Raw genomic sequence first — 26,152 nt, forward strand, 5'->3', positions numbered from 1 at the left:
GAACCCAGGACCTTGAGGACAAATCTTGCCTGGATTCTCTTTGGTGTGAACAGCATTGCAACTTGGCGACAGATTGTTAATACTCTTTCTTGAGGCAGCTTCGCTTTCATGACCCTTGTGTCTAAATCTGCCCTTATAAAGGTAATATATTGACAAGGCAACAAGGCAGACTTTTCGTAGTTTATGGTGATCCCTAGCTGAGAGCAAGAGCAAATTGTGGATTCACTTGTCTTGATTAGTTGATGCTCGGTGGTGGCAGTAAGGAGCCAGTCGTCTAGCTATGGAAACACCCAGAATCACAGATGCCTCAGGTGAGCCGTAACTACTGCCATGCATTTGGGGGCTGTGGTGAGACCAAAGGGCAGAGCTCTGAACTGATAGTGACTGGCTCCCAGCCGGAAGCGTAGATATCTCCTTGACCATCTGTCCATTTTTATGTGGTAGTACGCATCCTGGAGATTGATACAGCACATCCAATTGTCCTGTCCCAGAAAGGGAAGAATGGACTGCAGTGTTACCATCCGGAACTTTGTTTTCTTGACTAATTTGTTCAACTTGCTGTGATCCAATATGGGTGTCCAGCCCCCTGTTTACTTTGGAACTAAAAAGAACCTTGAGTAAGTTCTGGATTCGATTTGGTCTACAGGGACTTCCTGGATGACTCTTTTTCTTAGCAAGCTTTGAATCTCTAGGTTTGCTTGATCTCAAAGACTGGGTGGAACATCTAGGATAGAGTGTTGTCTTTTTGACAGGGGAAGTTGAGAGAAGGGGATATTGTAATCTCCAGATATTATCGATAGTACTCATGTGTCTTCTATGATTGTCTGCCAGGCTTTTGGGTACAAGGATAACCTCCCCCCGACTGTCTCTCAGACAGTCAGGTCACCCTTCAAGAGTGCTGGAAGGGCCTATCAGAGAAGGTATCTCTGTCGCCCTGATTCTGCGGACCCCCCCCTGCTGCAAGATCGACGTCTTCCATTATTACTCCCACCTCTGCCCCTGGGAGAAAAAACCTCCACGTATGACAGGCGAAGTTCCCTGAGATTTCCAGAACCACATTTTGCTGCTCTTCTGGCCTTTATGGTAAGGCCTAGATGGAGCAGAAAAACATACTCCCGTGACAGAGAGAGTTTTGCCATCCTGTTCACACCTGGTAAGAGTATCTTTTACCTGAGGCCTGAACAAGGACAAGCCATCAAAGGGGGCGTTGGTAAAGGAAGACTTGAAGGGCTCCGCAAAATGACAAAAGCACATCCAAGGCTACCCCTGTGCCTGCTGCCCTGCTCGCCCCATCGGCTGTGTAAGAAATTAGCCCATGGAGGAGTCAACCACTGAAGTCAAGGTTGCAAGCTGAGAAGCTGCCTTGTCCGAGGCTCCCGCAGCTGTAGGATCCTGTAAGGTATTTCCTAACTCTTTGAGGAGATTCCTTTGAAGCCTTGTAAAGTGGGACAAACAGTTCAGCGACCTGAGTGTAAAGGTCACTGAAGAAAACATATGCTTCCCATATCTGTCCATCATACAAGACTCTTTATTCGGTGGACTGACAGATTAAGTTTCCGCTAATTCCTTCTTGGTGGCTGCCGCCACCACCATAGCATCAACAGGAACACCTTTGGATAAGAAGAGTCTGTCTTCAGGGGCTGTTATGAATTTATTGTGCCTCCGCTGAACTGGTTCCATTGTGTCTGGAGAACTTCATGCCTTTCGACTCACTACGTGCAATAGTGGGTTGAAAGGCGGAGATTCCCAAGAGGTGGAGGGTCGGGAACCGAATGCATCCAGGTACACTGACTCATCTTCAGAAGGGGCAAGGGACTTCCAGTCACCCCTCTAAGGATCTCTAAGATGTCTGAAAAAGAGACATCTTCAGAGGGGGACCCTTCTGAGATATCCAAGTCTGTGTCTGATGTCAATGACTCAGGGGAGTCCACATGCTTCCTCTTGCAAGTCCTCTTCTGAGGGACCTCCTCTGAGGGGTGATCAGGGGAGGTTTCGGAAGAGGTGGGATCACCCAATGGGGCGTACTGGAGCATGGGTTCCCTAGGCTTGGGGGGAGGAGGAGGTTCAGAGGCAGACACCAGCACCGAAGACAAAGGAGCCGAGGGTGGAGCTGTCTCAGCAGAGAGCACGCTCATCACCTCGAAGGCATTGCGGTCCTGACCCGAAAGAATCTCCAGTTCCGAAGAAGACGAAGACTTCCTATGAACCGAGGGCGACGGCTCCGAGGCCGATGTAGGAGCCGAGCTGACCTGCTCCGAAACTCCGAGATGGAGAGTAGGGTCAGACAAGTGTGCGATGACGCTCCCCCTCCTCGGAGCAGACAAGGGAGCATCGGCTCCCAGATCCCGTGACAGAAGGGGGTGTTGAGGAGATGGGAGTGGTAGTCGGAACAGAAAGACCAGAAGTTATCGGAACCAACGGTTCTACCACTACAACATCCATACACTCCGGCTCCGAACTCAGAGGAGTCAGAGCGAGACAGATGCTGGTTGGGTTGTCGGCACCATTTCCATCTGGGATGGCCCGAAAGTACAGATGGAGCTGTAGGTGAGAGTGTCTTGTCAGAAGGGTCCAACTTAGCTTGTAGCTTGCCCTTCTCTTTAGACGGATCTGAACTCGGAGCCAAAGAAGATGAAGGTTTGTATTTCTCCAGTTTTGTGGCTGGCTGAGTCCCCTCCATAGCAGCATCAAATGGGCCCTTCAGTAAACCTCTTAAGATTAATTTGTTCTTTCTTTCCTCAGGACTCGTGAACTAAATGCATGGCAAATCGAACACAAATCCTGCAGGTGAACAGGTCCTAAACAGTACATGCAACTCGTGTGTCCATTTGTAAGTGACATCTTTTGACAGCACGAATCGCACTTTTTGAAACCTGAAGGTTTTGATTCCCTGGCAGAGTCTTTCGACATAATGTCGAACAGCAGTATCTAAGCTAGCCAAAGACAAAAGCGCTACCAACAAGAAATAACTAGCCAATAACAGGCAAAAAATCCCCCCCCCTTTTTTTTAAACACAGACAGGAAAAAAAGAGAAAGGGGAAAGGGGGAGAGCCTCTAAGTTAAACGGCGAACTCCTCACTTAAGGACAGCCTCTAACTTAAACGGCAACTCCTTAAACCTGAAAGAAGGCAAGAAAAAAGGAAGAACCCTCTAAGTTAAATGGGTTTAGAAGACGAGAAAGGCCACAGAGAAAGACCCCTTCTAGTACAGCTCCACGCCTGGTAGCTCCCTTGTTTGCTTACTGCACTACTACTTTGTCCACTAGATGTTATACTTTTCTCATCCCTATTTGGGATATTAGTACTGACTTCTGCCTTACACTTTTATTCTCCCCTCCTTATACTAATCCTTTTCCTCCTTTACCTCTCTGTCTCATCCTCTCCCCCGAGGATACTTTCTCTTGCCTTGATTCCCCCTTCCTTCCCTGATACTTTTTCCACTCTCCTCTGGTCTACTTTGTAGAAGAACCCTCTAAGTTAAATGGGTTTAGAAGACGAGAAAAGGAGACGAAAGACCCCTTCAGTACAGCTCTCCGCCTGGTAGCTCCCTTGTTTGTTTGCTTACTGCACTACTACTTTGTCACTAGATGTTATACTTTTTTCTCATCCTATTTGATAATAGTACTGACTTCTCTGCTTTACCCTCCTAAGGCCACAGAGAAAGACCCCTTCTAGTACAGCTCCACGCCTGGTAGCTCCCTTGTTGCTTACTGCTACTACCACTTTTATTCTCCCCTCCTTATACTTCCTTTCCTCCCCTTTACCTCTGTCTCATCCTCTCCCGAGATACTTTCTCTTGCCTTTTCCCCCTTCCTTCCTCCTGATACTTTTCCACTTTCTCCTCTTCTCTAGTTAGAAGAACCTCTAAGTTAAAGTTAAATAGAAGGCCACAGAAAGGCACAGAGAAACCCTTCTCTAGCCTCTACTTTGTCCACTAGATGTTATACTTTTCTCATCCCTATTTGGGATATTAGTACTGACTTCTGCCTTACACTTTTATTCTCCCCTCCTTATACTAATCCTTTTCCTCCTTTACCTCTCTGTCTCATCCTCTCCCGAGGATACTTTCTCTTGCCTTGATTCCCCTTCCTTCCCTGATACTTTTTCCACTCTCCTCTGGTCTACTTTGTGTGCCCCGCTCCCCACCCTACCCCCATATCCCACCCACCCCCAGGGGTCCTACATTTATATTTCTACAAGCCACACCTCCTACTACTGCTATCCTATCCAATTCACAGTCTCACACATTGTGTAACTTCCTTCACTTAGTCACACCTACATACCACTTTAACCAACCCACCACTAGCTCACTAAAGTCCTATACCATTACAGCCCCTTCCACTCTACCCCCTACTCCCACCACACACCCCTCTACAACATATCAGGAAACCCTACTTCACATACAACTATCTTATCATGTCTACAACTATCCTCCACTCACAACTTAAACTACCTATCACCTTCTTACTATTATTCCTTCTCATTACTACCTACTTCTTAACCTCCTATGAACACTCCTTAACTATTTCTCTCTCACTTCCCTCAAAACATACTAGTACACCTACAACATACCTACCTTCATCCTATTTACCTACCTCATCACAAACCATATATCTACTTCCCAAATACCATAGACTATTTCATTGTAAACTACTAAAACTAAATCAAAGAAAGTATTTGACACATCTCTAAAACACATATCCAAAACTATGGTCTACTACTCCATCTACTTCAGGACGGTGACATACACCCCAATCCAGGCCCTCAACCTACAACTACTGAAACACACAGTCACCATATAAAAGCTCTCCTTCCTCCATCAACTATAACTACAAATATACTATCCTTGGCCCACCTAAATATACGCAGTATCTGTAATAAAGTTAGTCAAATACACGCCCTACTAGAAGTACACAACTTTGACATTCTATGCTTATCAGAAACCTGGCTAAAACCATCTATTAAAGATATTGAAATTACCCCACCTGGATATAACATTGTTAGACTTGATCGCACCTCCAAGAAAGGAGGTGGAGTAGCTATCCTATATAAATCTAACCTGAATTTTACTCTTCTTGACCTTGCTCTTACCCAAAACAATAATGTCGAAATAATCTGCTCTAGAGTTCAAATTAATACTACTAAATCAATAAACATCATTTGTGCTTATCTGCCTCCAGGAAATAATATCCCCACATTAGAACAACTTCTTGAACAACTCTCAAATTACCTCCCCCAAGAAACACTACTTCTTGGAGACTTTAACATTGACTGGAAATCTTGTAACAATGCTAACCCTACTTCCCATTTAAACCTTTTTGGTTTCAAACAACTAATTGATAGTGCCACTAGAATAAATAAAACAAGCAAAAAGAAACCACCTTAGACTGGGTTCTTACAAACTCCCCTCACAAAGCTACAAAACTGGCATCCTTCCTGATGACCTTAGCGATCACTCCCTCACATATGTCATTAGAGCTAAAACTCATCAAAACTTACCTACCTCACATAGAACACTATATTCAAAGAAACAATTTAATCCCCAAAGATTTCAAACAGAACTCTCACAATACAATTGGACCCCTCTAAAGCACCTCTCTCTCAACAAAGCCGTAGAATATTTCAACTCAGCATTCCTTACAATCCTAAACCACCATGCCCCAAGTCGTACCATTAGAATAAAGACCAGAACAGCACCCTGGCTTACCTCTAATACTAAACAAAAGATCAGGCTTAAAAATAAATCTTGGAAGAAATGGCTCCTCTAGAAACCCAGCAGACTATCAAACCTTTAGAGAGCTGAGAAACAAAACCAAAATGCTATTATTTCAGACAAAAAGAACTACTATGTAGAACTTCAGCAATCCACAAAAAAGAACCAAAAAGGTTCTGGTCTACTATCAATCATCTACTTACCCCAGGTAAAATAGTAACACCTAACCCACAGAATCTAGACCCTGATAATCCCTCTTTAATAGCCAATAACTTCAATAGCTTCTTTACTACTTCCATACAAACACTAGCAAGCCATTTATCCCCTGATGCTTCCCAACTGATCTTAAGTAACCCCAACAACGTCATTCCTTCCCTTCAACTTCAACCCATACCCACCTCCTACATACAATCTCTCTTACAAAAACTTAAACCCACTACCCCCTCAGCAGATAAGCTTCCTGCTGAATTCCTTCAGGTAGCAGCAAAGGCTATAGCCTACCCTGTTTCGATCCTAATAAACAGATCCATAAAAGAAAGTGATCTTCCAGCAATCTGGAAGATATCACACATCATACCCTTACATAAAGGAGGCAAATCCACTGACCTCTCTAACTACCAATAGCACTATTATCTCCACTAGCTAAAATCATGGAAAAATGTATACACAAACAACTACTTAACCATCTCCTTCAAAATAACCTACTAGCAAACACTCAACATGGATTTAGACCCTCACATAGTACGACCACTGCACTACTTTCCTTTACTAACACAATAAACTGTAACCGTAATAATAACAAACTAACTGCTTCTCTTTTCCTAGACCTGTCAAAAGCCTTGACATGGTCAACCATAAACTTCTCCTACACATACTAAACTCACTTGCCTTGGATTTTTCCTCCTTAACGTGGTTCTCATCCTACCTTGAAAACCGACAACAAGCAGTACTCTGGAAAAATTCTCTATCTGCTCTACTACCTATCTCCTTAGGAGTACCTCAAGGATCAATATTAGGCCCACTCTTATTCTCTACCTTTATTAATGATCTTCAATCATCTATCCATAACACTACCTGCATACAATATGCAGATGATTCTACCATCATCTGTACAGCTCCCACCCAATCTGAACTCCAGTCACTCACACAATCTACCTTTTCAACTGTTGAACAATGGTTCTCAAAAGATGTCTCCTTCTCAACTCCAAGAAAACAAAACTATTACTATTCTCACCTACCCACAAATCTCCTCAACTACATTTTACTATTACTGCAGCTGACAATTCTCTTATCTCCCCAGACTCTACTACCAAACTGCTTGGTGTTACTATTGATAATAATCTTAACTATGATTGTCATATCAATAACACTATAAAAGCAGTAAATAAAAAGATAGGTTCACTGTACAGAATAAAACCCTTCCTTACTCCAGAAGAACGGACCACCTTAGCTCAATCACATCTTATCTCCACCCTACTGTATGCTTCCTCTATTTACACCAATCTCTCTAAAGGTAACCTGAAAAAACTAACTACATCCTATCATAATATAGCCCGTTTTGCCACAGCATCCCAGTACAGAACTCACCACTGTAATAACTTAAAACAATTACAATGGTTAGAACTACCTAACAAGCTTATCTATCAACAACTCTTAATTACACATAATAAGAAGTTATGTACCTACCATAACGTTCCATGTTAGTTGTCTTCTCTCGCCTTCTTTCTTGCTTGATGGGTTCGGAGCCGATCCCTCGGCTCCGACTCGGCACTTGCTAAGCTCGAGAGTCACTTTTACCAGCTCGAGGCAGCCCCATATCCCATGATGCAAGGCGGTAAGTACCCAGATCTCGTTTGATGACAAAGGGCAATAGCACCAAGCATAAAACACTTCCAAAGGAAGAAAGAAAACTTACAGGATGGAAGAAGGACCAGGTCTGAATGGTCTTCAGCATAATAATTTCTTATAATAAGGTCTGTCCAGGCCTGGGGAAGGAGGGAGGGTCGAAGAAAGAAGGCGAGAAGACAACTAACATGGAACGCGTTATGGTAGGTACGTAGCTTCTTAATGTTAAGTTGTCAATCTCGCCTTCATTCTTGCTTGATGGGACCGGTCCTAGCACCTCTATCCTGGGTGGCTCAATGGAACAGACTCTTGAGGACTGTAGAGCCAAAACTGGCTCTGTCCCTGGAGGCCAAATCCAATTTGTAATGGGAAACAAAAGTGTGAGGAGTGGCCCAAGTGGCCGCTGCACAAATAGTGTCTAAAGGAAGTCTAGCTTGAAAGGCTGTAGAAGTAGCTAAGCTCCTAGTTGAATGTGCTTTAGGTTTTGAGCACAGCTGTTTTCCCCTGAGCAGATAAATTTCAGAGATGACCGAAGAAAGCCATCTGGACATGGTCACTTTAGAAACAGGAAGGCCTTTCTTATTATCCGCATAGGAAACAAAAAGTTGATCAGATTTCCTAAATTTTTTTGTTCTGTCCAAGTAATATCTGAGTTGACGGTGGACATCAAGACAATGTTGTTTTTGTTCGGCTCTGTCTGAATAGTTTGGGAAAAATACAGGGAGATCAATGGATTGATTCAAATTGGTCTTTGAAGCGACCTTAGGCAAAAAGGTCGGATTAGTTCTCAAAGATACTCTGTCTTTGTGAAAAACCAAATAGGGGGGTCGAACCGATAGAGCATGAAGTTCAGACACCCTCCTGGCCGATGTAATAGCCACTAGGAATAAAGTTTTCCAAGAAAGAAATTTCAAGGAACAAGAAACAGCTGGCTCAAAGGGGGGAAGAATCAAGGATGTCAGCACTAAATTTAGATCCCACTGAGGAGGAGGATTCCTGATTGGAGGCTTTAGTAGGAAAATTCCTTTCAAGAAGGCCCTGCAGAGCCTATGGGACATAATATTATGATCTGCGACCCCGACATGAAAGTTGGAGATAGCAGCCAATTGAACTCTGACTGTGGAAGAAGAGGAGCCTGCATGAAAAATCTCTGCTAAGAAGTCCAGGACTGCCTGAACAGGGGCAGTGAAAGGATCAATATTCTTGGCCTTAGCCCAATAAGAGAAACGTTTCCATTTGCTTGTATAAATCCTCCTGGTAGAGGATTTTAAAGAAGCTACTATGATGTCTCTAACTGAGTTAGAGATCAAAGGAAGCCTGGCTAAGGAAGGAAGTGGAGCAACCATGCTGTGAGGTTGAGAGAAGGGATAGACCGGTGCAGCTGACCGGATTGGTGAATCAGAAGATCTGGCACTGGGTCCAGATGCCACGGCTGCACCAAAAGGTGACGATGGAGGAACGGGAACCAAACTTGTCGAGGCCAGTAAGGGGCAATGAGAATCAATTTGGCTCTCAAAACGGTAGCTTTCTGGATAACTTGAGGGATCAGAGGAAATGGAGGAAAGGATAAAGAAGTCCCTGGGGCCAATCCTGGGTCAGAGCGTCTCTGGGGGGATGGCCTGGTAGAGGGAAGAGACAGAAGAAGTCTGGGCATTTGCTGTTTTGGGGAGTAGCAAAAAGATTGCAACATGGACGACCCCATTCCAGAAATATCTCTTCCGCTATAGATTGTTTGAGAGACCACTCGTGAGGCATGAGAATAGCTCTGCTCAATCTGTCCGCTACAATGTTGGTTTTCCCAGGGATGTGCGTTGCTACCAGAAACCGATGAGAGGAGATCGCCCATTGCCATAGTCTGAGCGCTTCGACACAAGGGGTAGGACTTGGTTCCGCCCTGTTTGTTGATATACCAAACTACAGACATGTTGTCTGTGTGGACTGCAATTGTCCCTATGGGAAGAAAGTCGTTGAGGGCTTGCAACGTTAAAAGCACTGCTCTCATCTCCAGGACATTTATGTGCAGATGGTACTTGAGCGGCTGCCACGCCCCATGAACCATCCTGCCCTGATAATGACCCCCACCCGATCAGGGAGGCATCCGTGGTGACAGTGGCTATCGGGATGGGGTACAAAGTGTCTGCCTTGGTGAACCTGAGGAGATGTGATCCACCAAGCAAGATGATCTTTGCAAGTCTGTGTCACCAGAATCTGGTGACGCATTGGAAGTTGTTGGTACGACCACTGTGTGAACAGCATCCACTGAAGAAGGCATGTAGAAGCGAGCCAGGGAAGAAGAGTAATGGCCGCAGCCATGAGGCCTAATACCTTTAGAACCATTCTGGCCTGTACTTTCTTGTTGGCTAGAATGATCCTGACATGACTCTGAATGTCTGAAACTCTTTGATCTGTAAGGGTAGCTGACATCCGAACAGTGTTTAAGTTTGCGCCTATGAAAGTAATAGACTGGCAGGGCGATAAGGATGACTTTTCAAGTTGATCGAGATGCCCAAATGAGAACAAAGATTTATTGTGTAATCCCTGGCTTGAATAAGCTGATGCCTGGTGGTGGCTGACAGGAGCCAGTCGTCGAGATACGGAAACACCTGGAATCCTTGACGTCTCAGGTGAGCCGTGACCACTGCCATGCATTTGGTGAACACTCTGGGGCTGTAGTGAGACCAAAGGGCAGGGCTCTGCACTGGAAATGACTGCACCCCAGCCGAAGGCGGAGAAATCTCTTGGAGCGTCTGTGAATTTTGATGTGATAGTACGCATCCTGAAGATCTATTGAGCACATCCAGTTGTCCTTCTGTAAGAAGGGCAGAATTGACTGAAGAGTGACCATTCGAATCTTGTCTTCCTCACAGACTTGTTGAGTCTGCTGAGATCCAATATTGGTCTCCAGTCTCCCGTCTTTTGGGGACCAAAAGAACCTTGAGTAGATTCCGGCTCTGAATGGTCTGTTGTAACTGGCTGAATGGCTCTTTTTTGCAGTAGTTTTGAGACTTCTAACTCTGCAATTTCCCTTAGACCGGGTGGTACATCTGGAAGGGAATTTGAGGGGAAAGGACTTTCCTCGAAAGGAATTATGTAACCCTTGGATATGATCGACTGTACCCATCTGTCTTGAGTGAGGGAATGCCAGGCTTCTGGGTACAGTGATAATCTTCCCCCGACTGCCTCCAAGGAGGGACAGCCGGGCAACATCTCAGGGATGCTGAAAGGGCTTGTCAGAGAGAGGCTCTCTGTTTCCCTGGTTTTGTGGACCCCCTCTGCCTCTAGAGCGGCGTCTGTTGTTGTTACCCCCTCTGCCTCTAGGGGTAAACTGACCACGTGAATCCGGCGTGACTCCTTGGGATTTGCGGAACCACATTTTGCCACCTTTCTGTCCTTTGGGGTAAGGTCTAGAAGGGGTGGAAAAACGGACTCCTACGGCAGAAAGAGTCTTGCCGTCCTGCTCACACCTGGTCAAAGTTTCCTTCACCTGAGGGCCAAACAAAGCTGACCCATCAAAGGGAGAATTTGTGAAGGACGCCTTAAAGGGATCTGCAAAGTCACATAGCCGCATCCAGGCTTGGCGTCTAAGAGCCACACCTGTACCTGCGGCCCTACTCACTCCATCAGCAGCATATGATATTAGCCGCATGGAGGAGTTTGCAATGGAATTAAGGGTTCCTAGCTGCGAAGCAATTTTTTCCTGAGCTCCTGCAGCTGTAGGATCCTGAACAACATCACCTAGCTCCTTAAGGATATCCCTTTGGAGTCTGGTGAAGTGACATAGGTAATTCAGCGAACGCATAGCAAAGGTCGCTGAGGAAAACATCCGCCACCGTACCTATCCATGGTCCTAGAGTCCTTATTAGGAGGATGGACGGGTACGGAAGGATCTGCAAGTTCCTTCTTGGTGGCAGCAGCCACCACCATGGCATCAGTGGGGACACCCTTAGTGAGGAATTGCTTGTCACACGGGCAGTGATAAATTTTGAAGGCCTCCTAGGGACTGGCTCTACAGAGTCAGGAGCAGCCCACGCCTTTCGGGCAATAACCTGCATAAGGGGTCGAAAGGCGGAGACACCCAGGAGGTGGAGGGCCGAGATCCAAACGCCTCTAGGTATACTGACTCATCCTCAGAGGGATTATTGGTGGGCCAGTTTCCCTCTGTCTAAGGAGTTCTAGGATGTCTGAGAAGGAGACATCCTCAGAGGGGATCTTGGGGATCCCTCTGACTCATCAAAGTCAGTATCTGAAGTGATAGACTCGGGAGTCTACGTGTTTCCTCTTACAAGTCCTCTTCCTAGGAGGATCTCCCGAAACATCAGGAGAATCCTCGGAAGAGGGGGAAATTCCCAATGGGGAAACCTGAGGCGGAGGATCTCTGGGTCCTGTAGCAAGAGAAGTGGCAGAGATGTCAACAGGCACTATAGAGGGAGGAGCTAAGGGAACAGACTGCTGGCTGATACCAGTGGCCAGCACACTCTTCATCACCTCGAATGCTCCCCTCCCAGGAAGGTCCGAGAGAACCCGTTCTGAAGAGCTAGGAACTCCAGGGACCACCGAAAGGGAAGTCTCCGAGGCAGATGTCGGAGCCGAGCTCACCAAAGCCGAGGCTCCAAGAGGAAGAGCGGGTTCGGACAAGGGTCCGATGCCACTCACCCCCTCGGAGGAGACCATGGAAGCCCGGCCACCGAATCCCTCTAAGGAAGGTCTCGAAGAGGAGATAAGAGTAGAGGCTGAAGGAACAGAAGGGGTATCCGTCCCTCAGCCGTAGCAGTAACCATTCCCGAAGACTCCAACTCCAAGCTCTGGGGTAGAGTTGAAGGAGGAACTGCAACGGGGTGTGGACCAATAGTCGTCTGTTGAGACGGACTATGTAACATTTGGGCCAGTGCCTGTGACTTAAGTAATCTACTGACCACTCTCTCTAAGTCATGGTCAGAAAGCCTGGATGACCTTGAAGATCGGCTCCGATGGCTCCGTTCCGAGAGGAGAGGTGAAGCCGGAGCCGAAAGTATCGGCTCCAAGGAAGGAGACCTAGACCTCTTCCTCGAAGGAGCCATCGGAACCGATGAAGCTATTGAACCTGTCGGAGCCGACAACTTATCGGAGCCGACAGGTAACCTCGATGCATCGGCTCCAGCCGGAGCCGATACAGCCACAAAAGTAACGGTGTCAGAGCCGATCGGAGCTGACACCGATGCCTGAGCCACATGGTGGTCGGAACCGATCGGAGCCGACACCGAAGTGGTCGATGCAGAATCGGCACCGATAGCCATCGGTGCCGAAGGCTTGGTTAAGCCAGAATCGGCTCCAGCCGGAGCCGATCTCGACTCAGAACGAGTCGGAGCCGAGGCCGCAGGCTTGACACAGGAGCCTGGGCCTTGGAAGACTTGGTAGTCTTGGATGGAGCCGACTTAGCCGGAGAGCCCTCCGGCTTAAGAATGCCCCTCAGTATCAACTTATTCCTTCTTTCCTGCAGGACTCTCTGGCTGAAAGAATGACAAATAGCACAGGAGTCCTGCAGGTGAAGAGGCCCCAGGCAGTACAGGCAAGAAGTGTGACCGTCTGTCAGAGACATTTTCTGACAGCACGAGTCACACTTCTTAAAGCCTGAGACCCTTTCTTTTGACATGGTGCAAACACAGACACACACACCAGTCAAAGAATTAAATTAAATATACCCAAAGGTATAACTAAAAACACACACACACACCCTAACAGGGGATGGGATGGGAAAAGTCTGACTAAAAATAAGAAGAGACAGACAAATTTCTGTCAGAAAATGTTTAAAACTAAATAAAAACTAACAATAATGGGTTTTTAAGTTAAAAGGGGCTAAATTAGCGAATTAGTAAATCACTTACCAGGAGCTGGTAAAAGGAGGACCTCATAAGCGAAGCGGCAAACGAGATCTGGGTACTTACCGCCTTGCATCATGGGATATGGGGCTGCCTCGAGCTGGTAAAAGTGACTCTCGAGCTTAGCAAGTGCCGAGTCGGAGCCGAGGGATCGGCTCCAAACCCATCAAGCAAGAATGAAGGCGAGATTGACAACTTAACATCATTCTTTATCAACCAACAAAAACACCAGCTCTCAGTAACCTCCTTACTCCCTACAAAAACTTGAAAAAGTTGCGATCTGCCGAAAAGGTACAAGTCACCACAACTAGAATTACAAATTCAGCAGGTAACTGTCTATTTTCAAACTCCATAGGGAAAATATGGAATAACCTCCCCCCACACATTACCTCACTAGACTCCTTTCAACTTTTCAAAAAACAACTTCTATTACATCTTAACAACTTCTGGCTCTGCTCCTGTACCAATCCAGACTAAATGACTTCTTCGCTCTTCAGCCATACCTCCCTACATTAAAATCACTATCTTTCCCTGCTATTTCAAATGACTAAATTACTGTACTGTTCTAAAAAAAAAAAAAAAAAAAATATGAATATATAGCTTAGGCTATTTGTTTTTTACCTGTTTTTTTCGCTGTATTTTCTACTACACTAAAATGTATGCATTGTTGCTTAAATGTTTAACCTTGTTTTAATTGTGGAGCTTTTCTCCCGGGCCTCCACTGAAAATGGAAATTATCCAGCTGGACTAGCCCGGTCAACAAATGTAAAATAAATAAAAATAAACTGTTAGTCCACAACAAATGCAAGTCACTCGGATGGGAAAGGGAAGGTAGAAGAACCAAGGGGAAAACTACTATTACAAGTTAGATAAGATAAATGACAGATTTTCTTTCAAAAATACAACAAATGAAAACATTTAGCCTGAGCCAGTATTCGCAATCTCGATGCTGTAAGCGGCAGATGAGATCTGGGTAACTATCGCTAGGCATGCTGGGATAGGGGCTAGCCTCGAGCCAGTAAAAGCTCTCCAGCTATAGTATACGGCCGACTCAGAGCCGAAGATCGGCTCCGAACACAAACAGCAAGAACGAAGGCGAGATATGGACAACATAACATTTTATGTTATTGCTTTAATATGATTTTTACTACGGTTGACTCTGACAATATTGTAAAGGAACTCTGACACCACAGATGACTATGCTGACTAAACCAGCCTCAGTGTTAAGAATAACGAAGTTAAACATTCCACTGTAGTGTGGATCCTGGGGAGTTTTACCTGGAAGTACAGATGCATTTGTAGGAAGACAAGAAATCAAACAATAAAGCAGTCCACATCCTTGAGATACTGGCATGAAATTTTCAGTTCTGAATAAAAAAAAGTACATAAGCTCAATTCCTGCTGTAAAAAATGTAAAAAAAAACTGTTCTTTTGCATTCCTATGTACTTTTATAAGTGTATGTCTGTAAATTTGAGGTCAATTAAAAAAAAGGAAATATTTGATTTCTCTGTCAAAGACTTATAAAAGCCACCTTCAGATTTACATTTGGCCATAGGCTTACTGATGGTCTTTGTAGTTTGTGCCTCCATTTATATTCCATATTTCCTTATGTAGAACTGTTTTACTTATTAAAGCTAGATATAAGCCTACATTCACATACCTCAATGTGATGGAGCTGTGCGTTTGGCACACTGGATGTCATGATAAACCTGGCACCATGCTCATTCAAAGCTCGTGCTGTGACTTCTTCACTCATGATGACTGTGTGTGGCACATCTCTTGTGACATCTCCACTGCTAAGGTCAACAAGACAGAAAAAGAACAAAATCGACAATAAAACATAACGCTTAAGGAGAGAGAATCATTAGCAGTACACACACTGTGGTAAAGAACGTACTACCTGTATCCATTGTTGGGACTTAATTTACTTAACCTTTGGCAGTTCTGAGCATACCAAAGTATCATGGGGTCACTGGATAACACAGTAAATAAGTGGAGGAAAGAAAAAAATTATGTAAATGAACATAGGTTGTTTCAATCAGACATGCAGGTTGTTTCAGTCAGACATGCTGTCCTACTCAAACAGAAGAACACCAAGATCCTCCAACAAACTACTACTCCAAGTAACTAAACTAAATAATTGTTACAGTAAGTCTATTGTCTCAACAAATATCCATGTGCTGGAATTCCATGCCTCAGACCATAATAAACTCTAGCAACACATCCAAATGTAATACCTAACCAACAGCTGGCTTTGCTCCTGTACTAAATCCAGTCTGATCATTCCGTTCTTGCAACTAAAAATTCTCCTCTCTTACTATATTCTAACTTCCACACTATCCCTTCTCTCACTGAATTCCAGTTTCTCTCTACCCACCCCAAGCTCACTACTCCTCTTACCTCTATCTACCCATCTCAAGCTTCTTACAGTGCATCAAATTCCCTCCTTCTTGTACTTCACCTCAGTATTGCCTTAGCTATCACTGTTTAGAACAAGTAACACTAACATAGCAACAATCAGCTAAATTTTTGTTTATATACCATATATGTATCTCAAATATTTACCACCAATGCCGTGATTTACCTGCTGATCAGTCATTTCTCTATGATAACATAAGTTATTTCATAGTAGTTTGTCAGCTTTTTTTTTCCATTTTATATTGCTCTCTCAATTTTTACTGTTTACGTATAAACTATTTACTACCTATATTTATCAAAGTTGTGTATTCTCAATTGTTACTGATTTCTTGTATGGGTCTATATTATATCTTTGAAGAGTCAGTTCAGTGAATGACATTTTACATCGAAATGCCATTCAGCAAACTGTTTATAGTGTGATTGCAGTACAGTGAAGATCGGAAAATTTGCCCTTTCCTCACTATAGTGCGATCTCGGAGTCGGTATATATAATTAGCAGGGAGTGTGGGGGGAGCGAGTTCGCTGAATGGCATTTCGATGTAAAATGCCATTCGGTGAACTGACTCTTCAAAGATATAATACAGACCCTCTTGCATTGTTTGTAATGTGGTTTTTTTTGTAAAGGAGACTTTCTCCCCGGACCTCTGCTGAGAAAGGGCCACTGGTCCAGTTGGACATTCCTGGTACACAAATGTAAAATAAATAAATAAATAAATAAAATAAAAATGGTGCTTTGCTGCCCATCTCAACAGAGACTCAGTTCCTATAAAGCATTCATAATCAGCTTAAGTAGCCAGAAAAAGGTATTAGTTGACTATATTCTAAACATGCGTAACTCAGGTAAAAAAGACTCAGGTGTTTCTGTGTGCTGAATCCTCATTGCCAAAATTTTGATGACTCAAGACTAAGAATTAAATCCTTCAATAAAGGAGAACCAAAGTCTACACTGTTTCAGGACTGAAAATAATATAAAGGTTAAAAGTATTTATGTCTACACTTAATATCTCTAAGAAACAAGAAGCTGTTTAGCATTTTCTAAATGGAGAAAAGGACAGCTAGCTAGGTTTATGATTTAATTAGTGACTGTGAGAGACAAAAATTCAGGAAATTACCCCTCCAACCAAACCTCATGTCATACGTGGAATGGCATTAAGTTCTATAACCTTTATCTATCAGAAATGCAGACAGGACCACACATTTCAATAGTATTCAAGAACTGAAGTACATGACCTAGAGCAGTTAGTAATGAATTTAAACCTCAAGTTTTTATTTGTATAAATTTACAATCTTGTACCATTCTGAATTTTTATCGGGTAGGCATCCTGTACAGCTACAGACATTGGTGGCTTCGCAAGTGTGGCTCATTGGCTGCATCAGACACATGTAGATTTGGTCTGAATTACTAAACATGATGCTCACAGAAGTGTCACATTAGAGAACATATTTCCATTCAACTGAGTTCCTGTATGGTGGTAAGTAAACATATGGTGTATGCCTGAATTTCAGATGGTGATGTATAACTTATTTTCTGTTAATGAGCATAAACATGCCCAAGAATCCTGGCAAAGTCTGAAAGGCAAATTATCATGAAAAAATGAAATTGTACAATGAAAAAAAAAAAAACAAAAGGTAATTTACTAACTGGCTAAATTGTAAAGCATATACTATTGTGCATGGGAATCCACTGGTCATTACAGTATTATTAAAATACAGGCAGGCCTGTGTTATTCTATTTTTAAATTTGGCTACTACTTTTATATTTACTACATCTGCAAGATGGCTGCAACACACAGTCAACACTCTGTACAAAGCACTCTTCCATGCTTAAATAAAACCACAAACACTAAGGCCAGTGCAGTAGTAGCTTTTAAGAACTATGTTCAGCACTTCCATTCGTACTAAAACCTAACTTCATCAGAATAAAAACAAGGAGGAAAGGCAAGTGATTACAACCTCCTGTATCAAGCACATGACCAGTCATACACTGCCATTTAAAGTATTATGTGTTACAAACATTATAAAAAATGACTAAATATACTTGGTTCATTTGTAATTCTTTAATCCTCTATTAGTTAGAACACATTTAATATTAATAGTTTCATTCAAGCTGTGTATGCAGCCTTCTTTTAATCTTAGCTGCCATTCAGTTTCCTTTATCTCAGTCTTAGCTCTAAAATTACCCCTTCTCAAATCTACTGCCCGATAATCACAAAAAATATACATTCCCACTTGGTACAATGCAGTATATGTTTATACAGAGCATTATTAAATCTACTTTTTACAGCATATATGTTGTGGGTTTATGGCTGGTTTTATTCTTCTGTATTTCTTTATGTCTATACTAAGGAGAAATACATCTCACTCTCCTTAGATTTTCCTAATCTGCTTACACCTTTGAGATATTTGAATGCTTCTGTTGTGTCCCCATACTACTTTCACCTCTAAAGAGAAGTTCCACAAAGACCTCATTACATGGCACTGCACCATTTTATTACAGTAAGGCTGGAAAGTAAAGGAAATTATGCATCTTTGGGGATGACACCAAATTTGCAGCAGAGTGGCCACTCTGGTAGAGTGGAAACAAAATGAAGACCTACATACTAGGGGCATGACATATGAGCTCCTTGACAACTCGGTGATTCAGTCACAGAATGGCTTAATGCAAGTAACATAGGAAGAACTGTCTTATGGTTAGTGAAATGACAATAAGAGTAAAACAGGAGAATGAGTAGGAAGTCGTCGTATCTGATGCTGTAATGATGGTGAAACACTGCTCCCAGACTACATGGTAACTGATGGCAGGGACAGAAAAATAACACTGTGTAATACAGTAAGAAATATAACCCGCAAAAGAAAAAGGCTGGTCATGCTGCTTTATGTCTCACTGCTGAATTCTTATTTGCACTGCAGTGTCACGATCTAGAGGACACATCTCCGTAATGATGTTGACTGATGGCACTGAATGATAAGGTGCCAATTTTGTTACAGAGACAAGTTGAGAAACATCTCTATGGAAACTCTGAGGAAGGGAGAAACACAGTGGAAATCCAGAAATACTCAAACTGTATAAAACTGTATAAAAATGGCAACAATGGTTATCTTAGCAGTGACGGATTTAGGCATGGGTGCAGGGATGCACGCCGGTCCCTTTTTAGACTTGCATTTAAAAAAAAAAAAAAGTCTCACAGAGAATCCTGTCACCAATGTGCCTAATACTGTACATCAGAGATGTGATTGGAGGTTTGCAGTCAGATGACTTTTTTTTAAAACGATCAACTGCATCTCCATTGTAATTTAGGCACGTTGGTGAAAGCTGTGATATCATTGTGAGTTTATCTTCCATCTACTGATTCAAGACAATTTAAAACCAGTCAGACAAAATACTTTGAAACTGCTCTTCCATCCAAGACAGTCAAGGCAGTGATCTGCATTGAGGTATTAAATCTGCTAATTTTCACTGAAGTACCAATTATTTTCAAGGCGCCAAAGAAGGGGTACAAGTTGAGAGAGTGCTGCATTTGGCGCCCTTATAGCATAAATCATGCAGAGTCTTCGTTGTGATTTTGCAGTAATATATATATATATATTTTTTTGTGTAATTAAGCAGTTCGCAAAAAAAGATGTTTTGTTCTGTGGTTGATGACGGGCACTATACAGTTTACCTTATAAAAGGCACAGAATCTGTTTTAAGTTTAAAAGTGACCACGATTGCCCTTGTTTCTTTAGAAATTTGTCCCTAATTGATTGAGAGTTATGCTTCCCTCGGCAGATATAAAGCACGCTTTTCAATGCCATATAGTCCTGGAGCTGTCCCTATGAGTATTATTTTTTTTTTCTTCATGCCAGGTCACAGTGAGATGTTACATTTATTTTTGACTTGTAAAAGCTGTTACAGAAATGTTAAGCAGAATAACTGTATAATACTTGGCAGACGGTCCAGTTATCGCCAAGACGTTTGCATGACAAAAACCATAAAGAACACCTATCCCCATACAGCTTCTACCCTAGGCAATCATGATTGTCAGGGGAAAAAATCCGTTAGACAACCAAGAGTTAAATCCCAAATCACTGGTTACAGGACCATTACTGATGTATGATTGTAACCGTTTCTGGTAATACAGTCGCTGTCGCAGCCTTTTCTTCCATGATGACATCTCATCGCATGTAATAGCATATCAGATAATTGTAATAGATAATACTCCTTAAAGTGCCACGGAGAAAGGGATCATGTTAACTGTTTATTGATTGAGGTGGTGGGCATGTGTTTGCTGCAAGCAACCAGTCAATAATTTCTGAAGTAGGCATCGAAAACTAAAAGTCCTTTCTTTGTCTCCATCTTCTAACTCAGCTGTTTGCACGCAGACAACAAACATCAGAGGGTTCAAGCTCCAGGGCTAATACATCTTGGTATTCCTAACTAGAAATCTCATTCCTTACTCCTGATATTTATCACCTGTAGAAGACTGCTTCTATGTTTTTAAATCTCGCTTCATGTCTTATGGGCTTCCTAACAACCACATGCCGGGTATACGGTGGGGGAAAAAGCTTGTTGGTTTGAAGGAATTTAGAATACCCACGTTTTACTTTTGTAATAGTTTTCACATTTAACAAGCACAAGTCTTTGGTATTACACTAAGTGCAAGTTGTGGTCTTCATTGATCAGGATATTAAGGCTATGTGACATTAGCTTTGCTGAAGCATTTGCATTTTGCTTTTTTCAAAGAGATTTGCCTTCAGTTATTTTCTGAAAGTAGGGAAGGAAATTATTTCACTTATTTGTTTGAGGATGGATACCCAGATGTTGGGGCCCATTATGGAGAAGATGTATTCTGTCTGCTTTAGTTTGATGTACATGGTAAGGAGGTTGGGGTGGAGGTGGAAAGGGATCAGAAGTTGTATGGTAGCTGCCTTTCTGCTGGCAAAGAAGAGGAAGGACTACATATTAATAAGTTTGAAAATCATGGACTTTGGGGGAAGGTGATTCTTTGTGGAATGGGTAACCACTTGGCTTTTGGCAAGGGTGTTACAGTGGTGTCCTCGGGGAGAGAGTTATAAATCTACAGATGTTGTTAAAATGGTTTGAAGCTTACTGGTCTTTCAATGAAGAATTAACTGTGGAAGTTGGAATTGCATTCAAAGGCAGACAAGTGCTCATTTCTGAGTCAATGATTACAGATATTCTGAAGCAACTTCATGAGGATTATTAAGGCAATGAAAAGACACAAATTCTTGCCAGAGAGGGTGCGAGTTAGGTAAAGCTCAATGATCAAATTAAAAACATACAATTTCTGCAGTGCTTGTACAGATTATCAGGATGTCAACACAAAACTGCCAGAACCCAACAAGATATAATAAAAGCCTTGACTGTATTTTGCTTGTGATCTCCTGAGATAAGTGACTGCCAATATCCATTAACTATCAACTGATACTGAAATATCCAGTTATTTATAAAATGACTGCATTTGTATCAAGCCAAGAAGTTGCAGTCACAATACAGTTCTGAATGTCTTTGACTAGAAGACCTGATGAAATAATGTCTCAAGAATTCAAAAATCTTCAAACTTCAGCCTATTACCTTAAAGTTTTGGATTTATTGAAAAACATATTTGATGCAGTAGACAAGTGGTATTAAATTAAATCAAATGCAATTATTTTCAGGAGAGAAATTTGACAGGCTGAGGGAAGCCTGCAATTCCCTTTCAGTACAGCATGCAGAAAGCTATAGTAAACCAAGTTAAATGTGATTTTTCATAGAAGACTATATAAAAGTGGCCTGTAAATCTTGCAGAATGCAATATATGTGATGTACAGAATATATTACTGTTTACAGTGGAAATGCAGCAGAGTTGTTAAAAGTGAAAAATGTGAAGATGGCTTCTGAAATGTTTACACATTTGCAGTTGGACTCCCCTCAAGAAGTGTATGACTGTGGAAAGTATGCATTTAAAGACAATAGGAAATATTTCCCTGGGACACTTTTTAAAGATAATTGTGGCAGACAGAGAGAAAGAGGGGGAAAAAATAGAAAGAGAGACTGTTACACTTGTCTTTTTTTCCGGACTGTGTACAGTGGACTGCTGTCCTGGACATAGTTTGTGCCAGAAGTTCTACTGCCTGCTGTCTGCATTTACAATATAGAGGTAGACAGAAATTAAGTCATTTTTTTAACTACTAGTAGTGATAAGTCAAAAAAGCGTCTTGGAGTTCTTCTGTATGCCATCTGTTGGTTTAAACATATTTATTTTGAGTTTCCTTTGCACAGGTTTAAACTTGTTTCTATATTTGTTTTTTCCAAAGTGCATTACACCTTCTCTGGAACAGACCCCCGCCAGTTACTTCCTAACTCAGTTCAAGTGGAACTTGGACAACTGGATGGGGAACAGGAAACTCATCCCTGGCTCACACCTATGTCTCTAATGGACAAAGACAGCCTGTAAAAGGTTCATCTCTCAGATCCCTGCTTGTAAATGTTTCATCTCGCAAGCCACTGTTTACACTTATCAAGGGTTCCAGAACTTGTCAGAGATTTGAGATGCATGGCTAGGCTTAAAAAGGCCCTTGTGGTTGTTAGCCTAGTACACACCTATGAAGCTATGAACCTATACTTTTTCATATTTCAAACAGAGTGTTACTATTCCATTTCATACATTTGCTGTTGTTCGTTTATGAGTTAGATAAAGGATATGTGTACTAAACTGATGTGAGTCAAATGGTTAGCATTCACCTTTTGAAGAGTTGGTTCTCATGCTATTGCTGACATAGCAGTATTTAATGTCTAGCTTATTTTAAAGGTAAACAGTAATTGTATACATTATATGCTAGAGTGGTCTGGTTGGTTGGCAGCATTCCATAAAGAATGGGAAGTGGGTGTTGATACTGGACGGATATCACTAAACCTTCCTGGAAAACATTTTGTGTGCGTGTGTATGTGATGAGCAACTAAAATGAGACAACCTCACAGCTTTTTTCATTATTACAGAAGTGCAATTATGCCCACTTTCTCAACACCCTTTTCCTAAAACAATTCTTAACATGAAAAAATGAAGAGTGGTGAATCTTCCCTTACATGGAAACCACAGCCCTGTCTAAATGGCCATAAAGCAGTTCCAGATCCCAGTTTAATACTCTAAGGCCTTGACCAGAGTTTTAGTAACTATGTGAGAGTGCCCCCTATGGCCAAACAGTTTATGTGCATGCAGCCACTAAGGTTCATAGGTAGGTACTAGGCTATCGGTCCAAGGGCCTACGTAAGCCTAGCCAACAAGGTTCCCTGGCTTACACCACCCAAGAAAGTTAATTTCCTGTGCCCTGTCGAGCAGAGACACAGAAGTGATCCCTGGGGTGCATTTCCTGTTTCCCATCCACTCATCAAGATTTTTCTTGAAGAGTGCTAATGAAGAACTTTGCTTGACATAGATGGGTAGCCTGTTCCAGAGTATGGGAAATCTCTGGGACAGGAATCTATCCCTCCAGCATGTCCTGTTTATTGTGGTGACAAGGTTTAGGTCCCTAGACTGTGTAGCTCGGAGGGATTGAGATTTCTTTAGGTGTAGCATGTCCAACAGCTCTGGGTTTGACATAGCTTTATATGTCAGTATAGGGCATTTGTTTGAGGCCAGTAATCCTCTTTGTGAGGTACTTCTGCGGCCTTTCTAACTGCTGCAGATGTCTTGTGAGGTACATTTCAAAAGGGGCGTTGCACTCTATAATGCGTCTAATGAGTGTCGAGTAGAGGGGAACAATGACCTCTTTTTTCCTGGATGAGAACCCTTTTATGATGAGGTGTGACACGTAGAAGGACTTCCTGACTACTGGGGCGATGTAACTATCAAAGGAGAGACTACTGTACACCTGGGTCCCAAGGTCTCTTATCACACATTCGGTGTTAAGTAGATTGCTGCCTATGTGGTAGTTCATGGGTACAGAGTTTTTACCAAAAGGGATGATACTGCACTTTTTGGCATTGAGCTTGAGGCCATGGCTCTGACACCATATTTAAAAAATATTGTTTACTTGTTATAGGATGTGTAAATAAATTGCCAGTAAAGATGTATGTACAAGCCTAGCAAGGATTGCAGATAAACGTTCCTTTTCGCTGAGATGACATTTTGTTACTGGCAGATGAAGAATGTTCATGATACAACAAACCTTTCAGATTTTTATTCTGCCTAAAGCAAAACATCGGTACTGCTAGTTTAATATGACTCGTTTTGGAGAATAACATATTTTTGTAGTAGGGTAGTTACTATCAACAAAAGAAAGGTGTTGTGATGGGAACCCCCTTATGAACTCTAGATTTTGAACTGGAATAAGGCTGGTCTTGCTCATGTTTATGGGGATAACCAGGGTATGCGCTAACTGGAGTAAGTAGTCCCTGGCTGGGATTAGTTACTGCTTCGTCGGAGTGGTTAGGAACCAATTATCTAAATATGGAAACACTTGGAATCCCTTCAGCCTCAGGTGAGCGGCTACCACTGCCATGCGTTTGGTGAACACTCGGGAGGGGGGGCTGTGGTGAGTCCAAAGGGCAGTGCTCTGAACTGGTAGTGATTGGCTCCCAGCTGGAAGCACTGATATCTCCTGGAGCACCTGTCTATTTTGATGTGATAGTATGCGTTCTTGAGATCTATAGTGTACATCCAGTCATCTTTGTGCAACAGTGGCAGAATAGACTGAACCATAACCATTCGGAACCTTGTCTTCTTTATGTACTTGTTTAGCTTGCTGAGATCCAGAATGGGTGTTAGTTCACCTGTCTTTTGTGGCACTAAAAAGGAACGAGAGTAGGTACAGAATCCTCTTTGTTTGGCTGGGAATTTCCTGTGCTGCCTGCTCCCACTGACTGGGTGGCACGTCAGGAAGGCTTTGGAATTTCAGAGGTGGAAGGAAAAAGGGAGTATAACCACCTCAGGATATCACACTTAGCGCGAAACAGTTTTGAGTCAATTGGGTTCAGGCTTCAGTGTGCAAAGCTAATCATCCCCCGAATGCCTCCAGAGACAGTCAGGCAGTGCTAGAGGTGCCCTGGTTCTGTGGACCCCCTCTGCCTCTGGGGTGGCATCTACCATCAAACCCTCCTCATCTTTTTCTGGAGGAGGGTTCTCTGCATGGGTCCTGGAAAGGCCCTTGGGACTTGTCAAACCACATTTTCTTACCCCCATACTGGTTCTTGGAGAAGGACCTCTGGGGAGCAGAAAACTTGATTCCAACAGCAGAAAGGGTCTTCCCATCCTTTTCGCTGCAGGTTAAGAGTGTCTCTTAATAGACGGCCCAAAAAGGGAGGAGCCATCATAAGGGGCATTGACAAACCATGCCTTAAAGGGTTCTGCAAAATCACACAGCCTCATCCAGGCATGCTTCCTTGGGGTAAGTCCTGAACAGGCTTCTCATGAGGTGCCCTCTGTAGTATGGGAGATTAACCTCATTGAGGAGTTGGCAACAGAAGAAAGTGTGTTCAGTTTTGGAGAAACTTTCTTAAATTCCTCTGCAGGCATGGACTCAGAGAGAAGCCGACAGTTCTTTGATCAGGCCCCTCTGGAGGAGAATGAACTGAGCTAGATAATTTAAAGACCTGACCGCAAAAGTTGCCAAAGCGTAAACACGCATCCCAGTTCTATCCAGTGCTCTGGACTCCTTGTTCTGCAGATGGAAACTGGCAGTTTATTCTACCAGCTCTTTCTTGTTAACTCCCGCCACCACAATAGCATTGACTAAGGGGCCCTTATCCAGTGTTTCGTGTCTGCAGGGGGCACTAAAAACCTATCGGGCCACTTGGGTATAGACTCTATGGTGTCCGATTCCTTCCACATGGCGAGATATTAAATCCACTAGAGTATCTGCCAGGGGTTCACCCAGGACGTAGATGGGACATCCCAAATGCCTCCAAGAGAATGGACTCCTCAGAGGAAGGAAGTTGGACAGGCCACCCACCTTTCTGCTTCAAGATCTCTAATATGTCTCTGAAGGAGACATCTTCAGGTGGGGATTGGGGGATCCTTCTCCCTCATCAAAGCCAGTATACTCAGTCAATGACTCCAAAGGGGAGTCTACATGCCTCCTTTTACACATCCTCTTCTGAGGAACTTCCTCAGCAGAGTATTCTGGGGAAGTATCAGAAGAGGGAGATCCCTCCTGAGCAGGGAAATCCTGGAAGCCACTTGGGACCTTGAGTGACTTGTGGCAGGATTAAGAGACAGCCAGGCATGGATCCAATGGAGGTACAGGGGCGGACTGGGAAATCTGTATGGTCGAATTGTCAACCCAGGAAAAGACCCTCTCCACTACCTGAAAGGCTGAAGGACCAGGAGAATCAGGCTATCAG

At 43.1% G+C, this 26,152-nt stretch overlaps 1 protein-coding gene across 6 annotated transcripts in view; it reads right to left on the reverse strand.

Annotated features, from left to right (window-relative positions):
- The window catches only part of ZNF335 (zinc finger protein 335), a 1,318,033-nt gene that overhangs the window by 351,115 nt on the left and 940,766 nt on the right, over positions 1 to 26,152 (reverse strand). For 5 of the 6 annotated variants that reach the window (XM_044090241.1, XM_044090238.1, XM_044090240.1 and 2 more), the window contains one exon: positions 15,074 to 15,209. In XM_044090241.1, coding sequence (XP_043946176.1) covers positions 15,074 to 15,209 — 136 coding nt within the window. The remainder of the gene's footprint in view (positions 1 to 15,073; positions 15,210 to 26,152) is intronic. The other variant, XM_044090239.1, reaches the window with a different exon arrangement.

Source organism: Protopterus annectens, chromosome 12.part0, assembly GCF_019279795.1.
Source record: "Protopterus annectens isolate FY-2018-M chromosome 12.part0, PAN1.0, whole genome shotgun sequence".
Lineage (NCBI taxonomy): Eukaryota > Metazoa > Chordata > Ceratodontiformes > Protopteridae > Protopterus > Protopterus annectens.